General features: G+C 44.4%; 3 protein-coding genes across 7 annotated transcripts; 2 read left to right on the top strand and 1 right to left on the bottom strand.

The window, feature by feature from the left end:
• Positions 1-187: 187 nt before the first annotated feature.
• Positions 188-3,803, top strand: washc3 (WASH complex subunit 3). Of its 2 annotated transcripts, XM_020092224.2 has the most exons (7): positions 188-410; positions 1,127-1,225; positions 1,308-1,373; positions 1,462-1,602; positions 1,986-2,108; positions 2,192-2,256; positions 2,352-3,668. In XM_020092224.2, exons 1-7 carry the CDS (start codon positions 360-362, stop codon positions 2,449-2,451), a joined length of 645 nt encoding a protein of 214 aa, XP_019947783.2. In that variant the 5' UTR covers positions 188-359; the 3' UTR covers positions 2,452-3,668. The 2 variants fall into 2 exon arrangements, with proteins under 2 accessions (XP_019947783.2, XP_069376524.1); XM_069520423.1 differs by lacking the exon at positions 2,192-2,256 and having other exon boundaries at positions 2,352-3,803.
• dram1 (DNA-damage regulated autophagy modulator 1) lies at positions 3,534-8,146 on the bottom strand. Its single transcript, XM_020092223.2, has 7 exons — positions 7,530-8,146; positions 7,089-7,156; positions 6,699-6,841; positions 6,437-6,614; positions 6,233-6,291; positions 5,219-5,311; positions 3,534-5,131 (listed from the first exon to the last, which is right to left on the bottom strand). The coding sequence occupies exons 1-7, from the start codon at positions 7,658-7,660 to the stop codon at positions 5,087-5,089; spliced, it is 717 nt and encodes a 238-aa protein (XP_019947782.2). The 5' UTR covers positions 7,661-8,146; the 3' UTR covers positions 3,534-5,086.
• A 1,336-nt stretch (positions 8,147-9,482) lies between these two features.
• On the top strand, positions 9,483-27,195 carry gnptab (N-acetylglucosamine-1-phosphate transferase subunits alpha and beta). Of its 4 annotated transcripts, none has more exons than XM_069520411.1 (21): positions 9,483-9,607; positions 10,867-10,952; positions 11,681-11,800; positions 12,198-12,248; positions 13,179-13,381; positions 13,954-14,018; positions 14,108-14,242; positions 18,395-18,556; positions 18,690-18,869; positions 18,988-19,158; positions 19,332-19,455; positions 19,686-19,901; positions 20,135-21,150; positions 21,242-21,441; positions 21,518-21,737; positions 21,835-21,948; positions 22,041-22,126; positions 22,206-22,304; positions 22,382-22,549; positions 23,802-23,892; positions 25,529-27,195. In XM_069520411.1, exons 3-21 carry the CDS (start codon positions 11,694-11,696, stop codon positions 25,598-25,600), a joined length of 3,480 nt encoding a protein of 1,159 aa, XP_069376512.1. In that variant the 5' UTR covers positions 9,483-9,607; positions 10,867-10,952; positions 11,681-11,693; the 3' UTR covers positions 25,601-27,195. The 4 variants fall into 4 exon arrangements, with proteins under 4 accessions (XP_069376512.1, XP_069376511.1, XP_069376510.1 ...); XM_069520410.1 differs by lacking the exon at positions 9,483-9,607 and adding an exon at positions 10,147-10,452 and having other exon boundaries at positions 22,041-22,120; XM_069520409.1 differs by lacking the exon at positions 9,483-9,607 and adding an exon at positions 10,147-10,452.
• Positions 27,196-27,208: the final 13 nt, after the last annotated feature.

Genomic DNA, 27,208 nt, shown 5'->3' with positions numbered 1-27,208 from the left:
ACATAGAAAAAGAGATGGTTTTAAGTATAATTTAATTTAATTTATAAGATTATTTCAACATGATAATTGATGAAATTTAAAAAAAACAGTTATAATAATATTCATCCAGAGGACCTGCTGCCGGATATTGTAGTTTCCCACAGACTTCAAAATAAAAGCTCAAATAACAAATCCCGTCGGGTTTGACGTACTCTCGCGTGGCTCCCGTGACGTCACGACGCGACCCCGCTCAGCCCACAGTCACATGAGACGCTTCTTTCGCTAAATGTTGTTTTGTTTCTGCTCGTTTCTCCGGGTTCTCCTCTGAATTCTGCCTCGAGTGAAAGCGACGCAGCGTCGGGAACAGTCGCGGACCCATCATGGATGAAGACGGGCTCCCCATCGTGGGCTCCGGAGTGGATCTCACCAAGGTTCGTGCTCGGCTAGCTAACATCAACACACACACACACACACACACAACCAGAGGAAATCTGTTGTTGTTTGTTATTTCACGAGTGTTCAGCAGCCGAACACTTCACTGTCACCAGCACATTAGAATCCTGTGGAACCTCCAGGTGTTTACAGGACAGGGCTGCTACAATCCACGTTTCTTGGTACATTTATGTACATTTGCAAATGAAGTTCAATTTCCCTCTTTGGACGGTCAGAAAGTATGAACATGTTAATTTAAGCTGCTGACTTTTCACGTTTACTCACTGTGTAATGACTCGTGACCCAGAATGGCAGGAAATCATTAGAACGAGAAACAATAGAGTGATTGATGATGTTTCATGGTCTGTGCTGGAAAAATTCCTCAAATTATTCACGAACAATTAAAACAGCATTCGAACAGCTCATCTTCTCATCCCTGGTTTATTGTACTGAAGCAACTGAGCCCCATTTTCCAATTTACTGTCTGAATGTCAAGTTAGATGATATTAAATAATGTTTCAAGCAAGTTATCAGTGAGTTAATGCTCTGTGTATTGTTATTCTGAAATTTAACTTTTTCTATTTTGGAATATCTTTTCGGCTGTTGATGGGGCAGAGCAGTTGCATCACAGAGATGCTGTGAATTGCTTCATTTCCTCAGTAACTCACACTCAACTGCTTCTTACCACTCAGACTTTTTTTTTTGCTTCCTCCAGGTTCCTGCCATCCAACAGAGAAGAATAGTTGCCTACCTCAATCAGTTTGTTGTGCATACGGTTCGATTCCTGAACCGCTTCTCCACAGTGTGCGAAGAGGTTTGTACAATTTACCTTCACATCGATGTGTACGTCAATCTGTCGCTCTTAAAATCTGACCTGTCGCACGTCTTCCCCACAGAAACTTGCAAACATATCTCTTCGCATCCAGCAGATTGAAACCACTCTGTGTATTTTGGAAGCCAAGGTGAGTTCCTGAGCCTCCGTCATTATTCTCTCTGCAGTTTCACGTCTGTGCGCTCATCTTATAACTCACATTGTTTTGCTCTGAGCAGCTGTCCTCCATTCCTGGACTGGAGGATGTCACAATCGACGGAATCAGTCAGCAGCAGCAAACTGCACAGGCTAACGGACCGACTGCTGCCAATCAGAGCCAAGCAGGTGGCCCGCCAGCAGAGACGCTGCCCCCCCCAGAGGTACATTTACCGACATGCACACAAACACATCAAGTGTTTTCTTCTATGTTCATGGCACCCCCCCCCCCTCACCAGCTGGGAAGTTTCTTGAGATTTTTCTGCTGTATCCTCACATGGACTCATTCAGGCATTTTCTGGACTTTTACTAAGAGAAAGAAAATTGAACTGACATTTGCATTCTCACACACAGCCCCTCTCCAAAACTGTCTGTGCTTCAGTGCATGTCTGGAAGCAGCTTTAGTGAATTAGATCCATTTCAAATAATCAGTATTTTATGCTCCAATATAAACATCTGATAAAAAGAGGATCTCAAACTCTAAAAAGTACAACACCTAATGAAATGCTAAACCTTGTAACCACTTGTTACTTCACACTCCCTGTAGCCCACTCAGACTGTGCGAGAAGCCGCACCCATGCAGAAAGCAGATGCAGAAGTAGCTGCAGAAAATGTCATGACAGTGGCCAAGGACCCACGTTACGCCCGATACCTGAAAATGGTTCAAGTGGTGAGTTTACGATCTCCTCATGCACAATCATGATAAAAGTAGAAATAATGTGTGCATCTCATTAGAAGTTTAATTTGTGACAGGGTGTTCCAGTTATGGCCATAAGGAACAAAATGGTCCTGGAGGGTTTAGATTCCAACTTGCTTGAGTGAGTGTTCTACAAGTCACTTAACGTTGATCATTGTCTCTGCATTTGTGTTTCATTAAACTGATCAATAATCACTCCCTCACTGCTGACGACAGCACGCCGGACGCCCCGGTGCCCGACGGTGGAACGAGGAGCACAGATGATCAAGACGCTGCTGCCACCAGCTCCGACAGCGAATCATCTTTCAGCGACTGACATCCTCCTCTACGTCCTCCTCACTGCAAAGTTTCCCTGCGAAGGCCTCTTCCATCGCCGTGTGAGGTTCAGGCCTGCGCTCGGACGAGGATACAGAAGGTGCAGATGTCGGTGCCTGGAAATGTGTCCGGAGTGATTGTAATTTCAGTCTGAATGAACTGGAAGGGTTCGGTCGTTGGTCAGTAAGACCTTCTCGATACGTGGTTTGATTCGTCATTAGCATTTTTGATTAACAATTGTTTTCAAATAAGAGAGAATAATTTCCCTCTTTGATAAAAAAACCCTGTAGTCCTAGTAGCAAGTAGTTTTTCAAGGAGTAGTTGTACTGCAGGTTTTCTGATACTGACGTCACTCGTCACCTGACAGCTCTTGTTCTTTTTGTTACAGGGTCCAGATCAAATTTAAAAACACATGTTGGATATTTGAGTGATTACAGGAGACATATTCTGCTCATATTCATGCTCTAATGCTCAGAAAACCACATCACTGCCCATTTCATCCTTTTACTTTTTTTAAACTTTGCAGAACGTTTACAAAAACAAAAACCCATTCTAACGCACAAGAGGAAGAAAAAAAGCATCTGATGTCTCTTTTAAACTTTGCATTGTGAATCTCTGAGTTAATGTCAGGGAGAGAAAAACTCACAATAATGTTCCAGTATCAATCTTCTGTTATCGAAAAACCTGCTCGGTAAGTTTTGGTTTGGCATCAGTCACATCAGCATTTTTGTCTGGAATTCCGACTGCTCGCAAACACTTGATTCTCTAAACCAGTGCATGAGCAGCAAGTAACCAAACAATTCATTTCTCACCCCAGCACACAGAAGAATAATGTGTTTCAAGTGTTATACCCTTATTTACTGCAGCATAGAAAGTGACCATGTTGAAAAAGAGCTCCACAACTAACATGTTGCCCTTGAAATGCCTCTCGAGCCAGGAATGGGTTTACTGCACACTGACCTTTACTGAGTGACAACAGCGTCTGTCAGAAAATGTAAACAAAATTCTTCTTGTGTTTGACTCACAGCATTTCTCATAGCTTGTGTACAAATGATCGGAAATGTAGAGAAAGTGCCAAGAATGTTTTAGCACTAAATACTTTTATTGTCTTTTGATAAGATTTCTATGAATGGACATTACACTATAGTGTAGAAAAAGCACTTTGGTTACAAGAGAAAGAATCGTTGCATCTGTGATTAAACACTCATACAATTTGAAGTGCATCATTCCTCTTACTATTATCTTATTATTCAGCTCAACAGGACATAATGATATGTGCAGTATATTATGTCACAAGCAAAAAATGCTAAAGTAATTGAATAAAAAACAAACATTTCCCTTGTAAATACAGAATTTGTTGTGGAAAATGTTAATCTGTGTTCGTGTGACCTCCATTAAGTCCATTTACAGCACGTGATCTGTTTCTTTGGAGTTCTATTTGTGAAAAGAAAGTTTTACAACCAGTTCTAGTCGGGATCTTAACACTATAAAAAGTCTCTCAGCCAATACTCAGGTTTAACCTAATATTTTATCTTTCAATATATATACCTATTAATTGAATAGCCTCTGTCCTTGAGCCCAGCAGTGACCAGAGGCATCGGGTTTTTGGGTTGTCCGTCCCATCCTTGTAAACACGACTCAAGAGGAGATAAAAAACCAGAGGAAATAAAAACTTTCAGTTTGACTCAAAGATGAACTGATTAGAATTTGGTGGGTTTACTTATGTCAATAAAAATATAATGCTGTTATGCTCTAGGGCACTGGTTTCCAACCCGGGGCTTCATAATGTAGAAAAATCTTCACTTAAAAGACAGGAAACAAAATGTAACTCATGAGTTGCATTATTTAGAGACCTACATTTAGTGTGAAAAAGGAAGCACTATGCATACTATGAGACTGATAGCACATCGAAGAAACAACTTCCTGTTTATGTTGAGTTGAGTTAGATTTGTCAGTTTCATTGCGGAACCTAATGAATTAAATGGTCTAATTCTCCTCTGTTAAGCAGCTTGATTCCCACGATTACAGGATGTGGACACGTGCACAGTAACGTCCATAGCTGCACCATATGATCACAGTGTACAGTCAGTACACAAACTCTGAACCTGAGCTTCCACTGAGAGAGACTTTCTCCCTATATGGTTGTCACGACAGTACAGTGATGCAAGGAAGACACAACTGGAAAATACATACAGAATACTACAATTACAAAATAAGTTCTATTGAAGAGCTGGCAGCATTTGAATAACATCAATTTCTCAGTGTACATTATAAAAAGAGCACCTCCATATACATACAGTATCGTTGGTTTGATTTGGATTAAATCACACGGGCAGCGGTCATGTGATCACAGCACGATGACGACTTCTTATATTGGTGGTCACAGCTCCGGGAAGTGGTGTGGCAGGAGTCGAGTACAAAGTGCAAAGTGACGGTCGTGTGTACACAGGCGGCAATGAGTACACTTGTAATATAATTTGCTGACATATAAATAGTAGAAAGAATCAGGCTGTGGTCGGTTCTTTTTGGCTTAAACACAGAATCTGTCAAAATGAACCTGAACTCATCCTATGATGTTGTGTACAAAAATAAATCAGCATAAAAGAGCCGCGTAAATACTGACATTCAGCTGTAGATCAAGACGACTCCTTCAGCTCTGTTTTCACACGTAGAGTAAAAAGCTGCAGGAAGTAAAAGAAAGAGAAATGAGACTCATTTCCAGTAAATAAAAAAAGAATTGACCTCGTGTTTACTGGTCAGAAACTCACTTTGAAATCGTCGATGTACGTGTAGAAGAAGCAGATGAAGCTGAAGGCAACGATCCACTCACACACAGCGCTGGCCAGATGGAAAGGATAGTCCTGGAAGAGAGGTCGTCCACAGGGAAAGTGATGGAGTGCGACAACTACTAACTACATTCATCATCAGGTAATCTAACTAAAGTCATAGTTTCCTGAAACACAAGATTGCCTCTCACATCTGAGTCCAAGACCTTGAAAAATTCAGTTTATAAGAAAAGCAGCAGTGAATTCTCAACATGCAGAGGTCTGTTGTGTTTCCTCCCCTGTCCATTAGTTTGTTTTTTTGTTGTCAGCAGGATTGCACAAAAACTGCTAAATGGATTTCCATGAAACTTGGTGGAAGGATGGAAATGGGCCAAGAAAGAACTCTCTATTATTGTTTCAGCTTCAATCTAGAGTGCATCCCTCCACCCCGGCCCAACACGCCCCTTAAATTCAATCAAGCTGCAGCAAATTTAACACCCTCCTAGATATCAGATATCACTGAATGTGCCTGATTTCTCATCAAGGTGCCTGAAATATTTCCTTCCTTAAATGTTGAAAAACGTCCTGTCTCACAATGTTAAGGAAGGTAGGGGAAACTAATACTGGATCTGCCCCCAACCAACCAACAAACAAATGTACAGGGGTGAAAACAGAACCTGCTTTGTGAAGGAAGGTAATACTGATGGAGATCTGGTACAACATCCGTCCTGAGTGATCCGATCACAAGTGGTCAGCTTTAAGTTCAGGTGTGAACACATGGAGGGAGCATTTCAGATCCGATCAGGACAGAGACACATTCTGAGGCGGTACGTTCTCGTTCTCTCAGCTGTGTGGGCCGTATTTAAAAGCCTCTTTAGCTGACGACCTTTGACCTGCTACAGTTTCATAAAGAACTGTGGGATGTTCACACTCGGACGTTGGATTATTGGTGACTGATCTGAAGAGCTGTCCACTCCAGATCTCTCAGGTTGGATGTTAACACCAGGTGCAGCTCACCTTGTCGTCTGTGTCTCTGTGCAGCTTGCTCTGCTTCACAAAATACGCACAGATGGCAGCTGAATTATCCACTAAGGAAAAATCCAGCGACACCGACTGGCACCTGAAGAAGCATCACACACATCTACTGGCAATGATAAGTGACAGGAGAACATCGAGAGGAGCCAGAGCATCTTCTCAGCTTTGACTTCAGTGGAAGGATACTGGGGAAAAACGCCAGCGCAGCAAGGATGGCGATGCCCGAACGTACTCGACAGAGGCAGGAGGAGGATCCGAACGGATAGGTCTGATATGAAATGACTGACTGGAGGATTATGTATAAGACGCCGGACGAGAAGAACAGCAAAGCTCCTGCATCATGAACAATTATCAGTGTTGTTTCCTGCAAACAAAAACAAGACAGGTACTATTAGAGGTTTCATTACATTATACTTATGTTGTGCATTACACACATGTTAACACATACCTGAAAGGTCGCAACGATGCACATACTCAGACAGGAGAGCATCCCAAGCACCAGACCAGTTCTATTGAGACACGTCCTCGCCACGCCTGTTTCCTGACCCAGCTTCTCCACAAACTTGTATCTGGCGTAAATGGTGGATACTCCTGCACAGGAAAAGGTCTGATTGTGCATTTACCACAAAGGAAGAAAAAAAAAAAGAAGCACACCCCCCGCCCTCCCTTGTGGCATCCCAAGCCCTAAATTCAGCTTTCATTTTCTTGAAAAGGGGAAATGCGACTGACATCTCTGGAGAGTTTAGTTCTTCCTTCTGGAAAACCCAACGTTGCTTAATAAACAAAGCTGGGTTAGAGTGCACAAGTTTAAACTTATAATAAAGGGAAGAGAAAATACCTGCACAGGCAGAGATGAATGTCATCAGGCCAAAAATGCAGCTCTCAGGGGGTTCTGCACCTGTGTCACTGAAAAGGGAAACACTCGTCATCTCCAACTCTTCTCTCCCCTCAACCTTAACAATAAAGCTCATAGAGATCATGTATGTCTTAATTTAACTAAACACAGAACAAATCATGACTTTCAAACTTTAAATTTGTCAAAATGCAAGAACACAGTTTAAAGGGGGAAGTGAAAGAGGAGGTATGAAGCTGCACAGCTGCCTCTGCGCAGCTGGAGTTTGGGTACCAGCCAGGTTTCAAGCACGAGGAAAACGAAACTAAACTTTTCACCATCGTTGTCTGGTTAACTTGAACATAAAAACCTCCACACGTGTGCTGCAGATCTCAGATTTCACTTGTTGAACTTATATCTGGGGTTTCGTGTGCGTATAAATCTTACCTGATGTATGGGAAGATTACATCGACGTCGTGTCTGCAAATCGCGATCAGGTAGGAAACGATGAAGGTGGAGGAGGACCAGACGACCAGAAACGCTGGCAAGAAGCACAGACCTTGCTCGAACCAAAACATGTCAGGCAGGTTTATTTCGGGTAACTTCCGATAAACTGTGTTACCACCTCTGCAAGAGGAGCAGGAGGAGGAGGAGGAGGAGGAGGAGAAATCCACGTCTGATGCTGCTGATCCAGACGCATGGATCAGGTTCTGCGCCTCTCTTCTGTTCAAGTCTGTTCTCGACAGTCACATGGTGATGATTGTCTGCACCAGAGTGAGCTCAGCCTCTTTCCAATAAACTGATCAACAGTATAGCTTCAGTGACCTCTTCCCCAAAATGACTCCCAGTGGGCTGGCGTTTCGCGAATAAACCACCCGTTTCATCCACAGATCTCCTCCTCCTCCTCCTCTCCTCCTTCTTCCCTCTGTCTTTCTTCACTCCTTCAACAATTTCAGTTGAATACGTATGATGCCAGAGTCAGTAAGGACCGTCAACAGGGGAAGTGTTCATCTACAAATACAGTCAAAAGGTGCTTTTCACGATAATGATGGAGAAATTAAGTCAAATGATAGGGAAGTGTTTAAACCACGTTGACGAATTTCACAGTTTTAGGGCAGAAAAAAGTAAAATAAAAAGAATGAAAGCATTTTAAGATGTAAATGATCGGTGAGCCAGGATATGATCAGTGATAAGAATAATACTAAAAATAATAACTTCACTTGTTAAGTTAGATCTATAGAAGGAGATTGTTCCAGAAAGTGGGGGCCCCTAACAGAAAGAGCCCTGTCCCCTCTGCAATCAAGGCCTCCAGCTAGGACCAGGCTCTTATGGTGTTAGGACATCTGGAATCTATGTCCAGAACAGGCATTCAAAGTTAGTAACATCTTAAAATCATTTCTAAGTTGAACTCGATGGAGAGAAGCTAAAATGGGAGTCATGAGCTGCCTTTTAGACAAACTTTCGCAAACTCTTACGACTCATGCGTGTGAGGAGTAACAGTAATCCAAATGAGAGGAAATGAAAGTGTGTAACAGCGGTGGAGGAACAAATAGTCTATACGTGAGTCACATATTTACATTTTTAATTTTAGGTAAAAGTACAAAAGTCAGAACTCGTTGTAAAGTCTTTGGTTTCAATTGAGTTTGGAACAGTTCCCCAAACATGTGATCCTTTGTCACGGCTGCTCGGAGAGTGCACACCTCCAACAGGGCTGAGGTTGTATCTCATCATGATTCATAGTTCATAGAAAATATAAAATAGTTCATGAACATTGGTCCAGTTTTGAGTAATCCTGGTAAAAGAGAGATAAATGGAAATTAAAACCTACCTCTACCAGACTCTCACTCCATTTATCCACAATCCAGCCAGAACAGGAATATTTGAAGTAACTTGGTTTGGTCCGTTGCCACACATGTGCCATAAAATGCTGGACAAACATTAATAAAAAAATAAAGATTTGACACAGGGCCCTTCAACAGGATATGGTCATGTGGTAAAGAAGCAGGAAATGCCTTATGACCCTTTAAAGTTCAATTTATATCAAACCTAATTTGTGTACTTTTCCCAACTAATTTGCAACTAATCAAATTACCACAAACAATTTCACGGTTTTAAAATGCCCTCAGCTAGTGATACAGTCCTGGAGTATATGTTCTTGCATGTTTTAAATTCTTGGGTAAATCAGATTAAGTTTTCCACCACTGGAGTTGAGTTGCTGACTCAGCTGAGGTGGAAACCGACTCAGGGAAACTCACAGTTAACCGACAGTTGAATGTTGCATTGTTAAAATTCCACTGCATTTATCATAATAACTGCATAACCCAGAGTTTCATTCTTGGTGTCAGGGAACACATTTATTTTATGTGACGCAAACATTAAAAAAATAGTAACAACAAAAGAGTCAGCTGACGGCACGAGAGAGATTAAGGAAGTCATCCACATGCCAGAAACCCTATCTCAATCATGTGGGGACACCTGCACAAGTTCCTCTTGAAATAGATTTGAAAACTCTGACGACAACCAAAGTAAGTGAACATTGAGTTTAGAATATGTATTTAAAATTGGAAGTACAACTATATGTTGTGTTGAAGTGACTTTAAATACATGATATTGCTTCTTTGGATCTGCTCAATGTGTGAAGAACTTCACAGGGTGATAATATATGTGATATCATGTTAGTATTGTGACGGACGTCTCCTCTTCTGGCCCCTTGTGGCCAATACTGACGGGGAGCTGGGGGACTGTTTTGAGCCTTGAACCATAGACTGTAAATAAAAATGGACGACGTGTCTCCACTTGTCCAACAATGGAGCCAAAATAAAGCTGATGCATGTGTTTCCTCATAGTTTTTACTTGTGTTGTGACGAAGTTGTTTCTCTTTATTTGTTCTTTTAATTTGCTGTGCGTCGAGCTCTCTGGGCCTCCGTGCGCTTACCGTGCTCATCCGGGTCTTTCTGACGGAGCAGGTCGTCGGTTCGATGCCCCCCCTCCCCCCCCCCCCCCTCGCCTCAAATTGGGGGAGGGGAGGTAGTCTTCCTCCCCACCGGCAGAGGGCGACAACGTGCTGCAGCGAAGCAGCGAGGGGGGCGGTGCCAGGCCCCGGTGGTCGGCGGTCATGTGACCGAGGCGGCAGCGGGTCAGCTGACAGATCCGGCTCTGCTGCGTGATGTTTACTTTTTTACCGCGATGGTCGCGTTTCTCTGAATGAATGCAGCGCTATGCGTCGCCGCGGGGCATCATGGTAGTCGTCAACTCGGTGCTGAAGCTCGTCCAGAGGCAGACGTACACGTGTCTGTCGCACCGCTACGGACTCTACCTCTGCTTCGGAGGCATCGTCCTCATGATCGTTTCCGCCTTCCAGTTCGGAGAGGTGAGCTCCCTCTTGACTTCTTCTCCCCCCCCGGGCCGCCTGTCGTGTCCCCCCGGGCCGCCTGTCGCTAACGCCCGCTAACCCGCGGAATGTCCTCGGTGCAGCTCCGGCCGAGCCTCCTCCTCCTGCTGTTCCCACCAGACTCCGGTTCAAAATCCTCTTTTTTTTAAAAAGTAAACAACCTCTCGAGCCCACTTACCAAACCTTTCACCTTTAATCGAGACGGTTCATTAATCTTTAAAGTACTCCTGCAAATTCGGCCTCATAATAAACCCCCCACAAGAACAGTTCATTTTGAAGAGTCATCCACCTTGTTGGTTCATCGTTTGTATTTAGGGACACGTGTGAGTATGTGAGGAAAAGCTGTTCAGATTGTGCTGTGTCGATTGTGTCATGTCTCCTCTCTTCATACAGGTGGTGGTTGAGTGGAGTCGAGACCAGTATCATGTTCTGTTTGACTCCTACAGAGACAATGTGGGTGGAAAATCCTTCCAGAGCAGGTGAGGACACTTTGCGTTTCCCAACGAATTCCACAACTGTGCCACTCCCTGACTCACTCAAACGAGAAAGTTCAGAACAGACTGTTGTGTTTGTTGCTGCAGTCGTAACGAGAGGTTTCACACCTTCTTGGGTTTTGTTCGGGAGAGAGAAACTCATGACGAGAGTCAGTCGAGCACACAGCTCCCCAACATTCATAGATATCAGTGAATAATAATACCCTGAATATATGATTTTATTATAAGATCCATAACCTCCTCGTTGCAGGTGATGATGATGATGATGGGAGTAAAACTGATATTCTGGCCAAATTGTCAATAATTCCAAATATGTGTTTGGCAAAGAAATGTGATTAATGCTTGATGTTGTCTTTTTCCTTTTAAACATAAACTTTTTTGTGATTATCAATAAGTTAAATTCAAATACAACCAACTATATAAAACATCAATAAAAAATGTTCTTTACATCGGCTCATAGCGGCTGATTGGTCAGGCTCTGATAATTATTCTTTTGCAAAAGTCTGCAAATCATGAGGCTAAATTCTGCACAAACCCGTCTTCATGCCTCTCTAGACCATTCGCACCGCTCTCTTGAACAGGACGAGGCGCAACCACGCGTGAACACCAACTAATGCTGACTGGCCCGAGGACAGTGTTTACTGTGGAGGAGGGAAACGGGGTCACAGCTCTGCAGTTTGAGTCTGAGTGACACGAGTGTCTCTGTGTTTCAGGCTCTGTCTGCCCATGCCTATCGACGTGGTGTACACATGGGTGAACGGCACAGACACGGCTCTGCTGAAGGAGCTGAAGACGGTCAAAGAGCAACTGGAGGAGGAACAAAGAGCTCTGAGGTAGCTGCGGCTCCACAGTCTGAGCTGTTGCAATGCTGAAGTGACGGTTATGCAGAAACACTGCAGGGTGCAACCTGTGATTACAGTTAAATATAAACCTTTATGTTTTTAAACTGCAGTACATGAAACAATAGGCTGCAGACACACTCATGTGACTTTGAGTTTTCCACCTGAATACAGTGGGAATTAACATACAAGCATGTATTATCATCTTCACTCAGAGGTCGAAGGTAGAACACGTCTGAGGAGAAGTTCCTTCTCTTGTGAAAAACATGTTTTGAAATGTTGCAGTTGCTCTTTTTTTTTTTTTTTTATCTGCCTCGACCGACGCTCTGCTTCACAGTGTCTGTTAACACAATGTCATGAAAACCATATGAATTGAATTTGTTGCTTGTAGGGAACGTCTGGGCAAAAATGCAAGTGAGACAACTGAAGTGCCAAAAGACAGGTGAGGTTAAGTTTTCTGTTCTCACACAATGTGTTAAGTGTTTGCTAAAAGTACAAACACAGTTACAATCATTATTCATTTCAACTCTTTGTAATACTGTGTGTGTTATACACACACACTCGCTGACCGCTTTATTTTTTACATCTGTAGAATCAGATTCAGTCGAGCACAACAGCTCTGCCACAAATTTAACCATAAACCTCCTTTTCTGAGAGCTCTTAGTTTTAGATTTGTTGTATTCTTATTTCTGAGGTTGCAGTTAGTCGTGCGTTCTTTTCTTGACTCCACTTCACTGCACTGAATATCTGTTTTTCAACCTCTCCCCTCCTGCTGGTTAATGAGGTCGGCAAAACTTCTCAGAAGTCTCTCACACAAGTGGTTTGAAGTGACAGTTAAAGCAATGATGAAACCACATGTGTGAACCCTGACTTTAATCTTGAAACAGGAAGTCGACTCAGGTTTTACCGTAAATAAATTCAACAGGGTAAACTGTTTGGACGTCAGTTAGTTAAGAGTAACAGATTGTTTTTGTAGTTTAACCTTTTGCGTGCTGCAAATTAAAAAATTTACCTCGTGAAGATATAAGAGTTTCTACAATTAATGGAAGGTGTTGCATGTTTTTGTTTTGCATGTTTATGTATGGGCTAGAATTAAAAAAAACTTTGCGTGAGAATGTTTAAGCTCAAACAGAATCATTAACATTTAACATGAGTGAAGATGTTTCCTGCGTTGAGCTGATGAGCTGCCTCCCCCTCGTCTTATTGTTTCAACTGAAGATGCAAAGAGGGGCTCCATGCAACGTTTCCACAAAGGAAACCGTTTGCAGAATGTGTGAACTTGACCTTTTTCATGCACAACGGTTTTTCAGTCTAAAACCACAAACTTAGTTGGAGTACAAGGTGCATGTTATTTATTTCTGTTTGTTTTCAGTGTCAAGCCAGAATGTCTCCTGTCCCACTGCATCCTGGCGCCCATGCTGGCCCTGGAGCCCGCTCTGCCGGCCAACGTCTCCCTCAAAGAGCTGCCGTCGCTCTCCGCCTCCTTCTCCGCCGCCAAAGAGCTGCAGCTCATGACTAAACCCTTCCACCTGCCCTCCATCGTCTCTGTGGTTATCTTTCACTCGCAGGCCGACGGTAAAAACACACACAAGAGAATTCAGAAATGCTTGAATGAGATCAGAGCGTTCTTTGAAATGATGGAGGGAGAGGAATAAAAAAACTAAAGTGACACACATTACCTATCTCTACGAACAGACTCTGCATGTGAATATGTAGAATCTGTGGGCGAGAGACAAGATTTCAGAAGCCTTCTGATTCCCGTTGATGGAGGAGAATTCACCATCAGAAAATAGCCGATGTGGAACATTGTGATTTTGTTTTTTTTGAAGACACATGGGTTTGTGTTCCATCTAAAGACTTAATCATCACACACTCTAGAGGGGCTTAATATAGAAATATGTAATATAGTTCACATATATATAGTAATGTCACATTATCAACTCATTATTGACGAGTGTGAATGTTATTGGTGACTGAGCCTCTGATGTTTCTCCGTCGACGGTAACGATGATGTGTCTGGAAAGTGTTTACTCTGTCCTGCAGTTTACACACATTGAAACTCACCAGTCTGAGTGGTGACGAGAAATCTGTTATCACATCTGACTGTGTTTATTAACTTCCTGCTGCTGCTGTTTGTTGTTTTACAGCTGATAAAGCCTTTACAGATGTGTCCAGAGAAGAGCAGAAATTCACTGTGTCCAGATGTTACCTGGTGAGTTCATCACTGTTACATAACATAACCCCCCCCCCGATCCCAGATGAAATATTGAAGTGTTTTTTTCTTTGTTGTGCGTTTTGCAGACGACAGATAAAGAAGCTCCAGGTCTGATCCGCATGCAGACTCTGGCTTATCTGAGCGGCTTCCCGGCGTCCTATAAGGAGACGGAGCAGCTGCGAGTCAAACTCCCCTCGGTCATAACCAACAAGATCAAACAGGTAAAATCTTCAGAATTATCCCATCAGACAGTGGGACAGTGGAAATAAGGCCCGGTGGTTTTGTGATGCTGGTGCAAAGTTCAGACGACACAACCTATTCTCGTGTGATCAGAATCTTGCAGTTGTGAGTCCATACTGCAAAAACTGGGTTAAAAATCGTGTTGTGTGAACGAGGCTTAAGGAGATTTGTCGGTAATCAGCAGAACAGACTGAAAAATGCAGTAGTTAAGAGACAACGCCACATTTTTAGACTTTTCTTAAATGGTTCTTAATGGTTTCATAGTAAGAATTTTGTTCCTCAAAAACTCACCTTGGAAATAATTTATAAATCCATAATAAATCCAGTGTGAACAGCAGGTGGCAGAGTTGCACACACAGTCACTGTGCAGTTCAACAGTCATGTGAGTTTCTGTAAAGTTCATGTGAACTTCACTGACTGTGTCACCAGACGTCGCTGTTGCGGTGTCCGAGGATGTTTGTGTCACTATCACTAAACACACATCAACTCTACTTTGCGTTTGATCTTTAGCTTCATCGCAGCATCGTGACCTAACAACAGACTCGTCACAAACATCAGTCTTGCTAAATATGATCTTTTTCTATTTCGATCACTTCTGTTGTGATGTGGATAAAGAGCCTGTGTTTATCTCGGGGGGGCTGGACGCTTGTGTATCTAATAATTTTCTCCCCTCAGAAGTCGGCTGTATATTTTCAGAGCGAGGAATGTCTCTAATGAGCCTGGATCAGTGTGAAATGATCAAGGAAAACAAAACAGTGCCGACCCCGTCCCACCGTCAGACGTGTGGGAACGAGTCAGGTGTTTGCCCCGTCCTCTGATAATGTACATTATCACACGGCTGATGAGGATTAATCAGAGATTAGTTAGATAACGTCTTTTGTAACAGTCTTTTTATGTGCTGATTGCAAAACAAGGGTGTTAAACAGTAAGATTTATAGACAATATATTGTTATATATGAATTGATCTTAATGTTAATTTCAGATCAGCATTAAATATACTGTAGGTATTGATCCTGTAACAGTCCCATGTGAACAAGAGGGGACCCTCGGAGGAGTCAGAGGTGCTGTAACATTGTGTGATGATATGTAGGTTAACAACGTTTAACCTACATATCATCATCGAACCCAGTTGTCCCATCATGCCATTCCATTTGTCTCCAGGTTCTGCCGCAGTGCAGCCTGCTGGGTCATGTGATAATAACCGGTGGTATTCTGCCTGTAACCTTAGCTGGCGGTGCGGGGGTTAACAGTGGAACAACTGTTTGGGGTGGCATGGCGCCAGCCAGTGCGCTGAAAGGTCGGCAGGATTTTACTGACCTTCCCTGCACTCTCTCACACACACACACACACACACACACACACGTATTATTTATACCTGGATTTACCTGATTGGAGACCAGTTGAGATGTTTTATAAGTGGAACAAGCTGGGGTGGGTGTATCAGGGCTTAAACTGAGTGTGTGTGTGTGTGTGTGTGTGTGTGTGTGTGTGTGTGTGTGAGTGTTGGTGTGTGTGTGGTGGGAGTAGATATGATTCAGGGACATGTGGAGTCACGCAGGGTTCAGGAGGGATGATGGAAAGTGTGTGTGCGTGTGGAGGGATTCGAGCTACACGCGCCACCACACAATGCACAGTTTGGATTTCAAGGTATTTCCTGGCGTCGCCGGGCCAGTTCTGTGAAAGAGGGATGATGTGCATAGTGTGGAGGGAGAGGTTCAGCAGTGAGAGACGGTCGGTATTTATAGCCGGTGTTAGACCGTGTCCCGGTGATGAAAGCTGCCCCACGGCCCCGATCATCTGCCCGTGCTGTCGCCTGTCGAGTCGTGACCTCGGCGTTTGTCTAAAGCTTGTTGATGTGTTTGTATTAGTGTGTAGTTTTATGAGTGTGTGTCGGGTCACACGGTGGCTCGTCTCCACCGTGAAATTCAAGATGTAAAAGTTTTGGGGGTAATAACTACAAATAGAAGGACAAAGTTCAGTAAAAAATCTGTTCAGTAGTTTTTGCTAAATCCTGCTGATGAACAAATAACCAAAACAATGAATCTAGGAACATTTATTAAATATTATTTGATGTATTCATTCATTCAGTCCCTCCGAACTCCACTCTCTCTCTCTCTAGCTCTATTGCTGACGCTCTTTTAGCAGTTCGTCTAACCCTGGTGCCCCCCCCCTGCAAAGGCCCAACAGTTCTCTTATGAAATCACATTAAAATTCACTGGAAAAATCTGGATTTTTGTTTGCACTAAATTGTATAAGTACATGACTGAAGGTTTAATTATGACGCCACAGAGATAACAACTGCATGAAGGTCCAACAAACAAACGAAAGCTCACGTCCTTAGCGGAGCTGCTGGTTACAAGCCAGACGATAGAGAAACTGTTACAGTTGTTCCTCACCAGTCACCACAATATTAACGTGTCTCCTGTGTATAAATATAAATATGTAAATATAAACTGTGGCTTCTATGACGCTACAGTGACAATAGGATGTGATAAGTCGAGGAAAACAAACCGTTGACCTCTGTGTAAACAAATTAACCCAGCGGTGAGTGATGGTTTCAAGCAGTTGGATTCAGATGCAGCAACACGCTGCTCCATTCACCTGTCAGGTTTTCACGTGGAGCTTCTCTGTCGGACAAATGTATCTGGACCTAGGCTCGTCTCACCAAACTATTGTTGTGTCTCTGTCCGTCTCCAAGAAAGTGTCCTCACAGTGAAATTCTGAACCCTCCCCCAGTTGTTATATCAGGTTTCTGAACCTTTGCTGCTGATTCTCCTCCCAAGTCAATAAATCAAATGCTCTTCTCAGGATTTGATCATTTAAATGTGTTATCTGCATTGTGATATAAGTAAACAGGCTTATGTGTTTATGTGAGGCCTCCACACGCCTCTGCTGTGTGTGCATGTGTTAGAGACTTATCAAGACTATAAAGAGAGCTACAATAAAGATGGCAACGTGATCCGGGGGCCAGGCATTCTCACGGCTGGTCCCCCGCTGAGTTTTAAAGCCTCTGCGAGTCTCCTCAACTTAAAACGGGAGCGGGAGGAGAGCGGACGAGTCGCAGAGACAGAACACGAGACAGCGTGTCGTGTTTGGGTTCAGGATGATGGAGGGAGACAAGGTCGGCCTTTTTGTGGGAAGATTAGAGTTGGAGAGACGAGGGATGTGGGACAGATGGTTCGAAAGAGACAAGGCCACAGAGGAAGTCACTTACATACAACAAGTACCAGCACGCACACACACACACCCACACACACACACAGCTTTGATTTGACCTCTGTACCTTGAGGGGTCAAAGGTCACACTGAGCTGTTCCAACACAAATCACATCAGAAGTCTCGTCTCCGTCTTTCAGGAATCTTAGTGTCTCGATGACAGACACAACGTCTCTGTCATGAGATCACATCACGCTGCTCGTCATGTGACTTCAACTCTTGAGAAATATCCTATTTGGGATTTGCCCACAGTGCATGTGATGATTTTAGTTTTTTAAAGTTGTGAAACTGCAGATTTCACAGAATCAGGTTTGCAACTCTGTGCAGAACCAAATAAAACTTCATATCTAATGAATTTAAATGAGGTTTCACGAGGAGACTCTACACTCTTCTTTGGGCTGTTCTAGTTTTGGCCTTTGAGCGCACCAACGTTTGCTAATTATCTCCGGGAATGTCTCTAGTTTTGAAGGTATTTGGTCACGAGCCAAAGTATCTGGTAAATTAAATCCGCCTGACGATGGCGCCATATAGGAAGTCGGGGGATCACCAAAGTTATGAGAATTTATCCTCATCTGACCTGAGTTATCTGTGCCACATTCACAACAGGCCACCCAGCAGTTGTCCTGATATCTCACCCAAATCCAAAAATGTCGACCTCACGGGGGCGGCAGAGGAGAAGTTCACGGAAGTTCATCATAGGTCCTGGAGATGTTTGAGAGGTTCCTAAATTAGGAGCACATGCAAACAGCCAACAGCATTACATTTACTACAAATACACAGTTTGTATTATGTTGCCTCGTGGGAAATGTAGGATTTAGAGTGTTTGGATCCACACTAAAGATAAATAGGACATTATGATTTCTGCTGCATCGGAGTTAACCGATCTCTTTAATTGATTTCTCTGTGTCTCTCCCTCAGTTTGAGTTGTACTCTGAGGCAAGCATCGCCCTGCTCCACCTGAAAACCCAGCAGGACTTCTCTGACCTGGCACAGCAGGCGAAGAAGAACCTGACCCTGGACGGGAAAGAGTTAACCATCAGCCCCGGCTACCTGTTCTGGGACCTCACCGCCATCTCACAGGTACGACTGCTCCTTCCTGTCTCTCATATGTAAAAGAAGATGCACGTATAAGTAATGAAAACCATGTAAGTTCATTTAAAACAGCTAAGATATGCTGGTGGTTCAGTTCTTTCTTCTCTGCTTTCATCTTCAGTCCAAACAGGATGAAGACGTCTCCGCCAGCAGATTCGAGGACAACGAGGAGCTCCGCTACTCGCTGCGCTCGGTGGAGCAACACGCTCCGTGGGTGAGGCACATCTTCATCGTCACTAACGGGCAGATTCCCTCGTGGCTCAACCTCGATAACCCCAGAGTCACCGTCGTCTCACATCAGGTAAAAAGCTCCGGTGTGAGGTTGTCAGCATGTTTTTACTGACATAAAAATCTGCCTGGCACGGTTTGAAATGATAAAATTTGACTGTATGTATAATATTTTTTTCTTTGACTTGCAGGACATCTTCCAGAACCACAGCCACCTTCCCACCTTTAGCTCTCCGGCTATAGAGACACACATCCACCGCATCCCCGGCCTCTCCCAGAAGTTTATCTACCTCAATGACGACGTGATGTTTGGCAAGGACGTGTGGCCCGACGACTTCTACAGCCACTCGAAAGGACAGAAGGTGTGAACACAGCATCGTGAAGCTGCGGCCATGTCCACACGAGTTTTCAACAGCTTAAAACCGAGAAGTCTGGAAATGTTGCCGACCGTGTTTTCAGTCTGAAATGTGTTGCTGCACTTTGATAGTTAAATACAAACTGACCTTGAGTCTGCTCCTCTCTCTCTTCTCTGCAGGTGTATCTCACTTGGCCGGTTCCTAACTGTGCTGAGGGCTGCCCAGGCTCCTGGATCAAAGATGGCTACTGTGACAAAGCGTGCAATAACTCTGCGTGTGACTGGGATGGAGGAGACTGCACGGGTAAGACCAACGCTTCCATGTCTGTATTCAAACGCTTGTTTTTGTCATCAGGGCGGCTGCAGGTGCTTAAAGAGTATTCGTCTGTATTGTGAATATTTACATTGCAAGTTTGAAATTAAATTTCAAGTGGCATTAAAAAGGGTTTTTGACGTTTTAGAAGACAACTTGTTTATAACAGTAGCTCCCTGGTCCTATAGTGTAAACATGATATGCTGCCCTCTTTCTTACAGGTGCAGCTGGGAACAGTCGGTTCGCCGTGGGGGGCGGTGCTGGCGGGACCGGTGGAGCTGGTGGACATGTGTGGCAGTTCGCAGGTGGAATCGGAGGACTCGGGGGGACGTCCTATTGTAATCAAGGCTGTGCCAACTCCTGGCTCGCTGACAAGTTCTGCGACCAAGCCTGCAATGTCCTGGCGTGCGGCTTCGACGTGGGTGACTGTGGCCAAGGTAAATTTAATGCAAATCAGATGGTTTTGATTTCGAGAGATAGTATGTAAAGAGAATCCACACGTTTATTCAATCAGACTAGGTCTTTTGTTATTGTTTTAATGAGAAAACCCTGTATTATTATTATTAGTAGTAGTAACTTGTACCAACAAATACACTTAGTACCTCTCTACCTTTTGTGATTGAATTTCTTGCTAATATTCTAATCCATAATTGTGTTTTTATGTCTGCAGAGCATTTTGACAAGCTGCACAGTGTGACCCTCCAGAAGAACCAGACCCTCTACACCCTCCCCGTGGGAGAGGTCAGGCCATACTTCAGCTTCAGAAATCTCGCTCGCAGAATCTCCGAGGCCCACGTCAGCGACAACCCGGTGGTTCGTCACACCTCTGTCGCCAACAAATGGAAGACCGTGCACTTGCTTCTTTATCCCGGACACAACGCCACGCAGATCCAGTACAACCTCACCCTCCAAAGAGAAGATGAAACGGAGTTCGCGATGAGCTTCTGCGTAGCCATCGACACCCGCGAGGTTCCTCGTGCCAACGTTTCCAAGACCACAAGCAAAGACGTCAGCGAAGAGCCAAAGCCGACACTGACTCCTGAGCCCGTTTTCACTTTCTCAGATGTTCCAGAGAACAAACGAGGTCCAAAGATCCAGAAGAGGCAGCCTCAGATTGTCATAGAGGTCCCTTCACTGAATGTGTCACTTTTACCAGCGGTCGTTCGCACTGAGCTGAAGAAGCTCGAGGAGAAGCTACTCGCCGGTGACATAACTGTGAAGGGTTATAACTTCACAAAGGCTGAACTTCTCAAACCTTACAAGACACTGGCTCAACAGCAGCAGCTCGCTAATGATGGTGAGGTCAAGGTCCAGTTGAAGCCTTATAAAGACCTGGAGGGAGAGCCGAAACAAAAAGCTGAAAGTATAGTTCAGCAAAATCACAACGCAAATGAAGGCACGGCTGTGAAAGAACCACGGGTCACTCCTCTCATCCCAGTCCATATCGATGATACGCACAAACAGCTGGAAGCACCTAAAGCTCCAGTGAAAGCCGCCATCGAAAGACCTTTGACTTTGAAGCTGCTGAACAAAATTTCCAAAATCAGAAGTGCTGAGAGTCAGAACGACCCGACCAACACTCCAGTCGGAGGAGCTCCAGTCGGGAGGAGACTCCAACACTTCACCTCCCGGGATCGAGGCTTTCTGCCGTGGGAGAGGAGGAAGTACTTTCAGGAACTACTTGAGGTAAAAAAAAGAGCCCACGACTTTCACTGTTCATCTAGAGCCGTGCATTTGAAGTCCTTTAGATATCGTGTCCTTTGTGTCGCCTCTGTAGGAAGAAGAACGTCTGCAGAAAGAGCTGATGTACGAGACCGACGGCGGCGCCACTGCCCGGAGGCTGCGGGACACTTTTGCCGAATCCCTTCGCTACGTCAACAAGCTGCTCAACAGCCAGTTTGGCTTCACATCCCGCAAAGTCCCCGCGCATATGCCTCACATGATCGATCGACTCATCATGCAGGAGATGCAGGACACGTGAGGCTTTTATTCGAGATTTTGAAGTTTTCCTGAAGAGGCAGCATCTTAAATTGAGCTTTACTCTTTCCTTCAGGTTCCCAGAGGAGTTTGACAAGACCTCGGCCCACCGCGTGCGTCACTCGGAAGACATGCAGTTCGCCTTTTCATACTTCTACTTCCTGATGAGCGCTCAGCAGCAGCTCAACGTCTCAGAGGTGTTTGAAGAGATCGACACAGATCACTCGGGCGTTCTGTCCGACCGAGAGATTCGAACTCTCGCCACAAGGATCCACGAGCTGCCCCTCAGCCTCCAGGTCGGTCCCGGCTGTAAAAAAAAAAAAAAAAACATCTCTCGCTAACATATCAACATATTTTACAAAGACAACGTAATTTTTTTGTGGCATCTTGTAGGATCTGACAGGCCTGGAGCAGATGTTGATCAACTGCTCCAAGACTCTCCCAACAAACCTGACCCTGCTCCACCTGGTGAACCCCACTCAGGAGACCTACTATGACCCCAGCATGGTGAGACACATTTAAAACTTGTAGCCTTGAAACGAAAACGGAAAAAGTGGACTTGTAGCTGAATTATCTGGCTCTGATTTTCTGTTTTTCAGCCTCCTGTTACAAAAGGCCTCGTCCTCCACTGTAAGCCCATCACAGAACGCATCCTTAAAGCCTTCAGAGACCAGAATAAGTACAAGTGTGTCTTCAAGCACTGCTCACATAGTAAAATTCAGATGTTTGGTTCTCCTGTTGCTCACGAGTCTTCTGTTGGACAGGTTCGAGATCATGGGAGAGGAGGAGATAGCGTTCAAGATGGTGCGGACCAACGTGTCGCATGTGGTCGGCCAGTTAGACGACATCAGGAAGAATCCGAGGTCTGCACAAATCAATTTTCCCTCTTAACACCTTCCACATACTTGTTGTTAAACTCTTAACGTCTATATTTCAACAGGAAGTTCATCTGCCTCAACGACAACATCGACCACAGCCATAAAGACGCTGCCACAGTGAAAGCTGTGCTCAGAGACTTTTACGAATCCATGTTCCCGCTGGCGTCCCAGTTTGAGCTGCCCAGGGAATATCGCAACAGGTTCCTGCACATGGACGAGCTCCAGGAGTGGTGCGTTACACTGTTTGTTTCTTTGCACCGTTGCCCACACAATTACTTCAAATCTCTGGCAGTAGCACGAGTGCAACAGATTTAGAGTGACAGGTCCACGGGAAACGGTGAAAGACGAGTTCTGCTGTGAGACAGAGAACTGCATTGATGCCACTCGCTGGCATCCGTCAGAGTTTTGTGATGGAGAGACGATGATGACATCTTCGCATTACTTCAGTTTACAACTCGCCTGGCCCTCAAAGAGAGTTGCTTCTTCCCCAGTCAAATGAAAGTCACTTGGCTCATTCCAGGGACGGCAACACACGAGGAGGAGACTGTTTAATCAACAGAAAAGTGTCATTAAGTTAAACTATAGGAGTATGGGGGTCTGAGGGAGAAAAGGAGGGATGAAATGAGAAAAGGAGGAATTTTATCAAGAAGTATTTTATGTAAAAAACATTCCTTGATCTGGATCTGCTCCGAAGTGTAATGGAAAAAGTCACTGAGATCAGTTAGGTGGTTTTTGAGCTGTGGAAATGTAACGTCCTTGGCGGAGTTAATGATAGAAAAGCTCTAAATCCTCCCACTAGAGAAAACGACACAAGTGCCTGTTGATAAGTGACTTAACGATCGGATCATGTCGCCCATTAATTTTCTGCCAACTAATTAACTCACAGATGACGAGAACTGATGTTTGAAAACCGCACATACCAGAACTGAAGTGGGGTCCTTGTCGCTTGTGTGCTGGTAATTTGTCAAGGTCTTGTTTTTTTTTCTCCTGTCGCTCTGAGTTAAGAATTTGTGGCTGTCACCACGCGAGGGTGGAGCGTTGCCAGGTCGGCGCAGTGGGAATCCCTCAGGGGCTTTAGAGGTTTTTTTTTTCATGGCTCCTGCTCCTGTGTTCGTGCCGACCTCGCTAACAGACTGTAAAATTAGACCACACTGCTTAAGATCAGCCGCAAGCTTCAAGATACTTGTAAGATCATCGCACAGCTGAGCCTCTCGTCCCCCCCCCCTCCCTCTGTGTCTGGGTTTGTCAAGTGACAGGCGGATGGCGTTGGGTGATGTCACCTTGTCACCCTGTTGCCCTGCTGACCTCCGGATAATGCATACTGCCGTCGCGTTATATAATATCACAATGAGCCTCTCCTCCCGCGAGACGTCTCGATCAGGGATCATATATTCTACATCTGTATCTGTTGACGTTGGATGCGGAGCCGACGCATGACGTCCGCTTCTTTTATTCAAAACTGACTGATTTATTTTTCCTCAGGCGGGTTTATCGAGACAAGCTGAAGTTCTGGACGCACTGTGTCCTCGTGACGCTCGTCATCTTCACTGTCATGTCCTTCTTCGCTGAACAGGTCAGTGCGTCCACACACACCTTTATTTACACATTCAGAAGAAGACACACACACACACACACACACACACACCTCACTTTCCATGATTCACTCTGGAGCTATGATTTTAAACCTCCGTTAGTGGAATTGCACTGAGAGGTGGGTCCGTCTCATGTGTCGCACGACTATGAAGAGCTGAGCCAGGACCTGACATTACAGAAATGAAAGACCCCCAGTTGTCCTCTGTGAAAGGCGAGACTTGTCACTCTTTGTTGACTTGGATCACACAGTTCTTGTATTTACTTTAACCTGCTTTCCTGCCAGGTAAGTGGCATCTCTGGCTGTACAAGCGTCCGAAGAATTCTAGCAAATCTGGATCGTGTTCTTCGATGTCAAACTCTCCCACCAAGTATTGAAAAACGAATTCTGCTCGACATTGAGCTCTCGTGAGGCACTTTCTTAATCCAAAGGTTTCCAGTTTCTCCTCGAGGCAAACATAAAGAAAGGTTAATAGTTGCAGTGACCTGAGGAGAATTTCCCCCCCACGCAGGAGCTGGTGGGACCAGTTCTCCCAGTGAGGAATGGGACAGACTTGTCCGCCGTGTCTGTCACCTCACAAAGACTTGTGATGTTTCTGAACGAGACCAGTCGGCTGGTCTCTCTGTCCCAAACAGGATTTTAAGCTTTGTGAAGTTTAAACCAGATCCAGGAGGCGACCGTCGTCCTGAGGCGATGTGTGTGATGTCTTTATTTACAGAGGGGAGGTCCCGCATGGTAACCAGGGGTCGATAGTTAAAGAAACATAGTTGTTGAATTATCTGGCAGATAATGGATGGTAAAATGTTTTATCTCCACCAAAGAGGTTCTGTTTTTCCCCCTTTTGTTGTTTGTTCGTCAGCAGGATTTTACAAAAACTACAGAACTGATTTCCATGAAACTTGGTGAAAACCCTCTGAAACATAAAAGGGCCTGTTCAGGGAACTGATATCTATGACTAATGTGGGGGCAGCTGGGGCCTTGGCGGAGGTATGCACTGTTCAGAATATAAGGTATATTGAGTTGAACCCTGGTTGGCTGATTTGTTTTTTGTTTCCATCGGAGGAATGGCACAGTAGTGACTTTTAAAACCGGGTCGGGCATTGGCGAGTACAGGAATCTATGTACTGATCTGATCCCACGTCTTAAGGGTATATTCCTTCAACCCAGGTATTACCTTCAATTTTATTGCTTCTTCTTTGCTGCATTATGCTGCCACGAGCAGGTACTGTTTTTAGAACGGCAAAGAAGAAGTGATTTCTGGTAGTGTAGTGTGAGTCGGAGATGAAATATCAGCAGTTTGTTAATATTTCACTCTGGAAAGTTCCTCAACTAAAACCCTGACATGAACATGTGAGGTATTTTACATCGGCAAAGTCCAGGTTTCAGAAAAGAGAGAAAGGAAAAATGGCATCGGAATATCTTGAAAGCTTCCTGGTATCAATTTTCTGATCCGCCCCTCTGCCAGAAAATGATTTTGAGACGAGTATTTCCCGTATTTTAGTTAAACAGCTTCACCTTTCTCATATATGAGTCACTCTCATGCTGACAGACAACACAAGGCTTGTCTCCTCTTCCCTGCATGCAACTTCTAATTAAGCCGCTTCCTCTCTGCCTGCAGCTCATTCTGCTGAAGCGAAAGCTGTTCCCCAGACGCAGAGTGAACCAGGACATCAACCCCGAGCGGGTGTGATAGAGGGAGACCTCCCTCTCCTCCTCCTTTCTGCACTTCCACCTCCGCCCCTCTCTCCTCCCCGCTCAGTCGGGTGGATCCAGACGAGGAGTGGAAACAGGAACCCGACGTCCTCGATGCTTGTGTTTCATCAGCATGGACGGACATCAGAGACTCACACGTGAGATGAGACCTTTTTTTTTTCCCAGAAGATGATGGACAGGGCTGGTCGATGACCGGCAGAAGAAGCCTGTGCTCGTCCACTGGGGGCGTCAGAGACTTTCATACACAAACAAATAAACCAGAACAAGCTCCCCTCTCTACTGCACCACTCCTCATGTCCCGTCCTCTGTCACTGATCGATGTGTTGGTATGTCAAAAACTTGATCGGGCCGCGTGTGTGCACCACCACTGCAACTATTTCAAATATATATATTAATCAAACATGCCAAAAATAACGGTGCTCGTTAAAACTTTGATTTTCTGCGTTCTCCTGTTAAATCATCACAAATCGAGTAACTTGATGGTACGGACAGTTTTTTTTAAATAAATCTAAACATATGAAGATGTCACTTTGACACCCTGTTTTCAATTTTATAGACAAGATGATGAATTGATTAAAGTTAGGGTTGGTAAGTTGTTTCTTTTTCTCACCTTTTATCTAATTATTTATCTTATTCATTGAAATCCTCGTCCCGTCCAGACAGCCATCAAATATTAAGTGGTCTGATGAAAATCCCAGCCTGCACGTTAGGGAGCGAGTCACGACTCTGAGTTCATGTGTTTTGGGGGAATAGCTTTGACCAGAGGGCTGAGAGGAAGCTTTGGGTGTAGCCTGCTCTTGCTGGACCTTTTCCAGGATTACCAACCCTAGCTTTAATTCAGAAATAGTCTGCAGATGAATAAGATTCTTAATTTGTGTTTGGTTGTGTTTGGTGTTTACCTCTATGGCTTTATTTTAAAGGAAAGGAGCGTTGAGTACATGTAGGACAAATAGGAATAATTCTTTTATGTGTCGTTTTTGTCCGTTGTCGTAAAAACCATGAAAACTTGAAGTGCCTTCTTTGTTCACTCCTGCTCGTTTGAACATTTGTTTTTTTAAACGTCTTCTTCTAAACGTTGACTCGTGCACATCACACCCTAACTTAGTGATTTACAATGAGAATGAAGGGGATAGAGGATAATATACTTATCATTCATACTGTGGTACCAATGCATCTGATTGTCGGAGCTACGTGATGCTGCAACTGTCATGGCCGCCTGCACGTGTGTCCCCGTGGGACTCGACAGGATCGCTGCTGTCTGAAATTCAGACGCCCTCAGCATGTTCTGACTTATTTTCATTGTAATCGTGAGACAAGTGACTTGATGTGGTTTGATGTGAATGCTGCAGAATGAAAACATGCCCGTCACCTCTTCAAGATATTTTCCTCTGAATGTCACTTTTACTAACTTCTTTACTTTAATAATGTCAAACCGACACGGACTTGACTAAGGATGTTGTCAGCATGTTGCGTCACCGGGCGAGACGATGATTCATGTGTTCGGAAATGTGTTTACCTCAGATTGCATCAGTTGAATGGTTCCTCTGACTGAAATAAACGTCTGGTTCAGTCTTCTGGTTGTTTG

The sequence above is a fragment of the Paralichthys olivaceus genome, chromosome 23 (assembly GCF_024713975.1).
Source record: "Paralichthys olivaceus isolate ysfri-2021 chromosome 23, ASM2471397v2, whole genome shotgun sequence".
NCBI lineage: Eukaryota > Metazoa > Chordata > Actinopteri > Pleuronectiformes > Paralichthyidae > Paralichthys > Paralichthys olivaceus.
The sequence above is the reverse complement of the archived record's forward strand: the minus strand, read 5'-3'. Positions and strand labels throughout refer to the sequence as shown.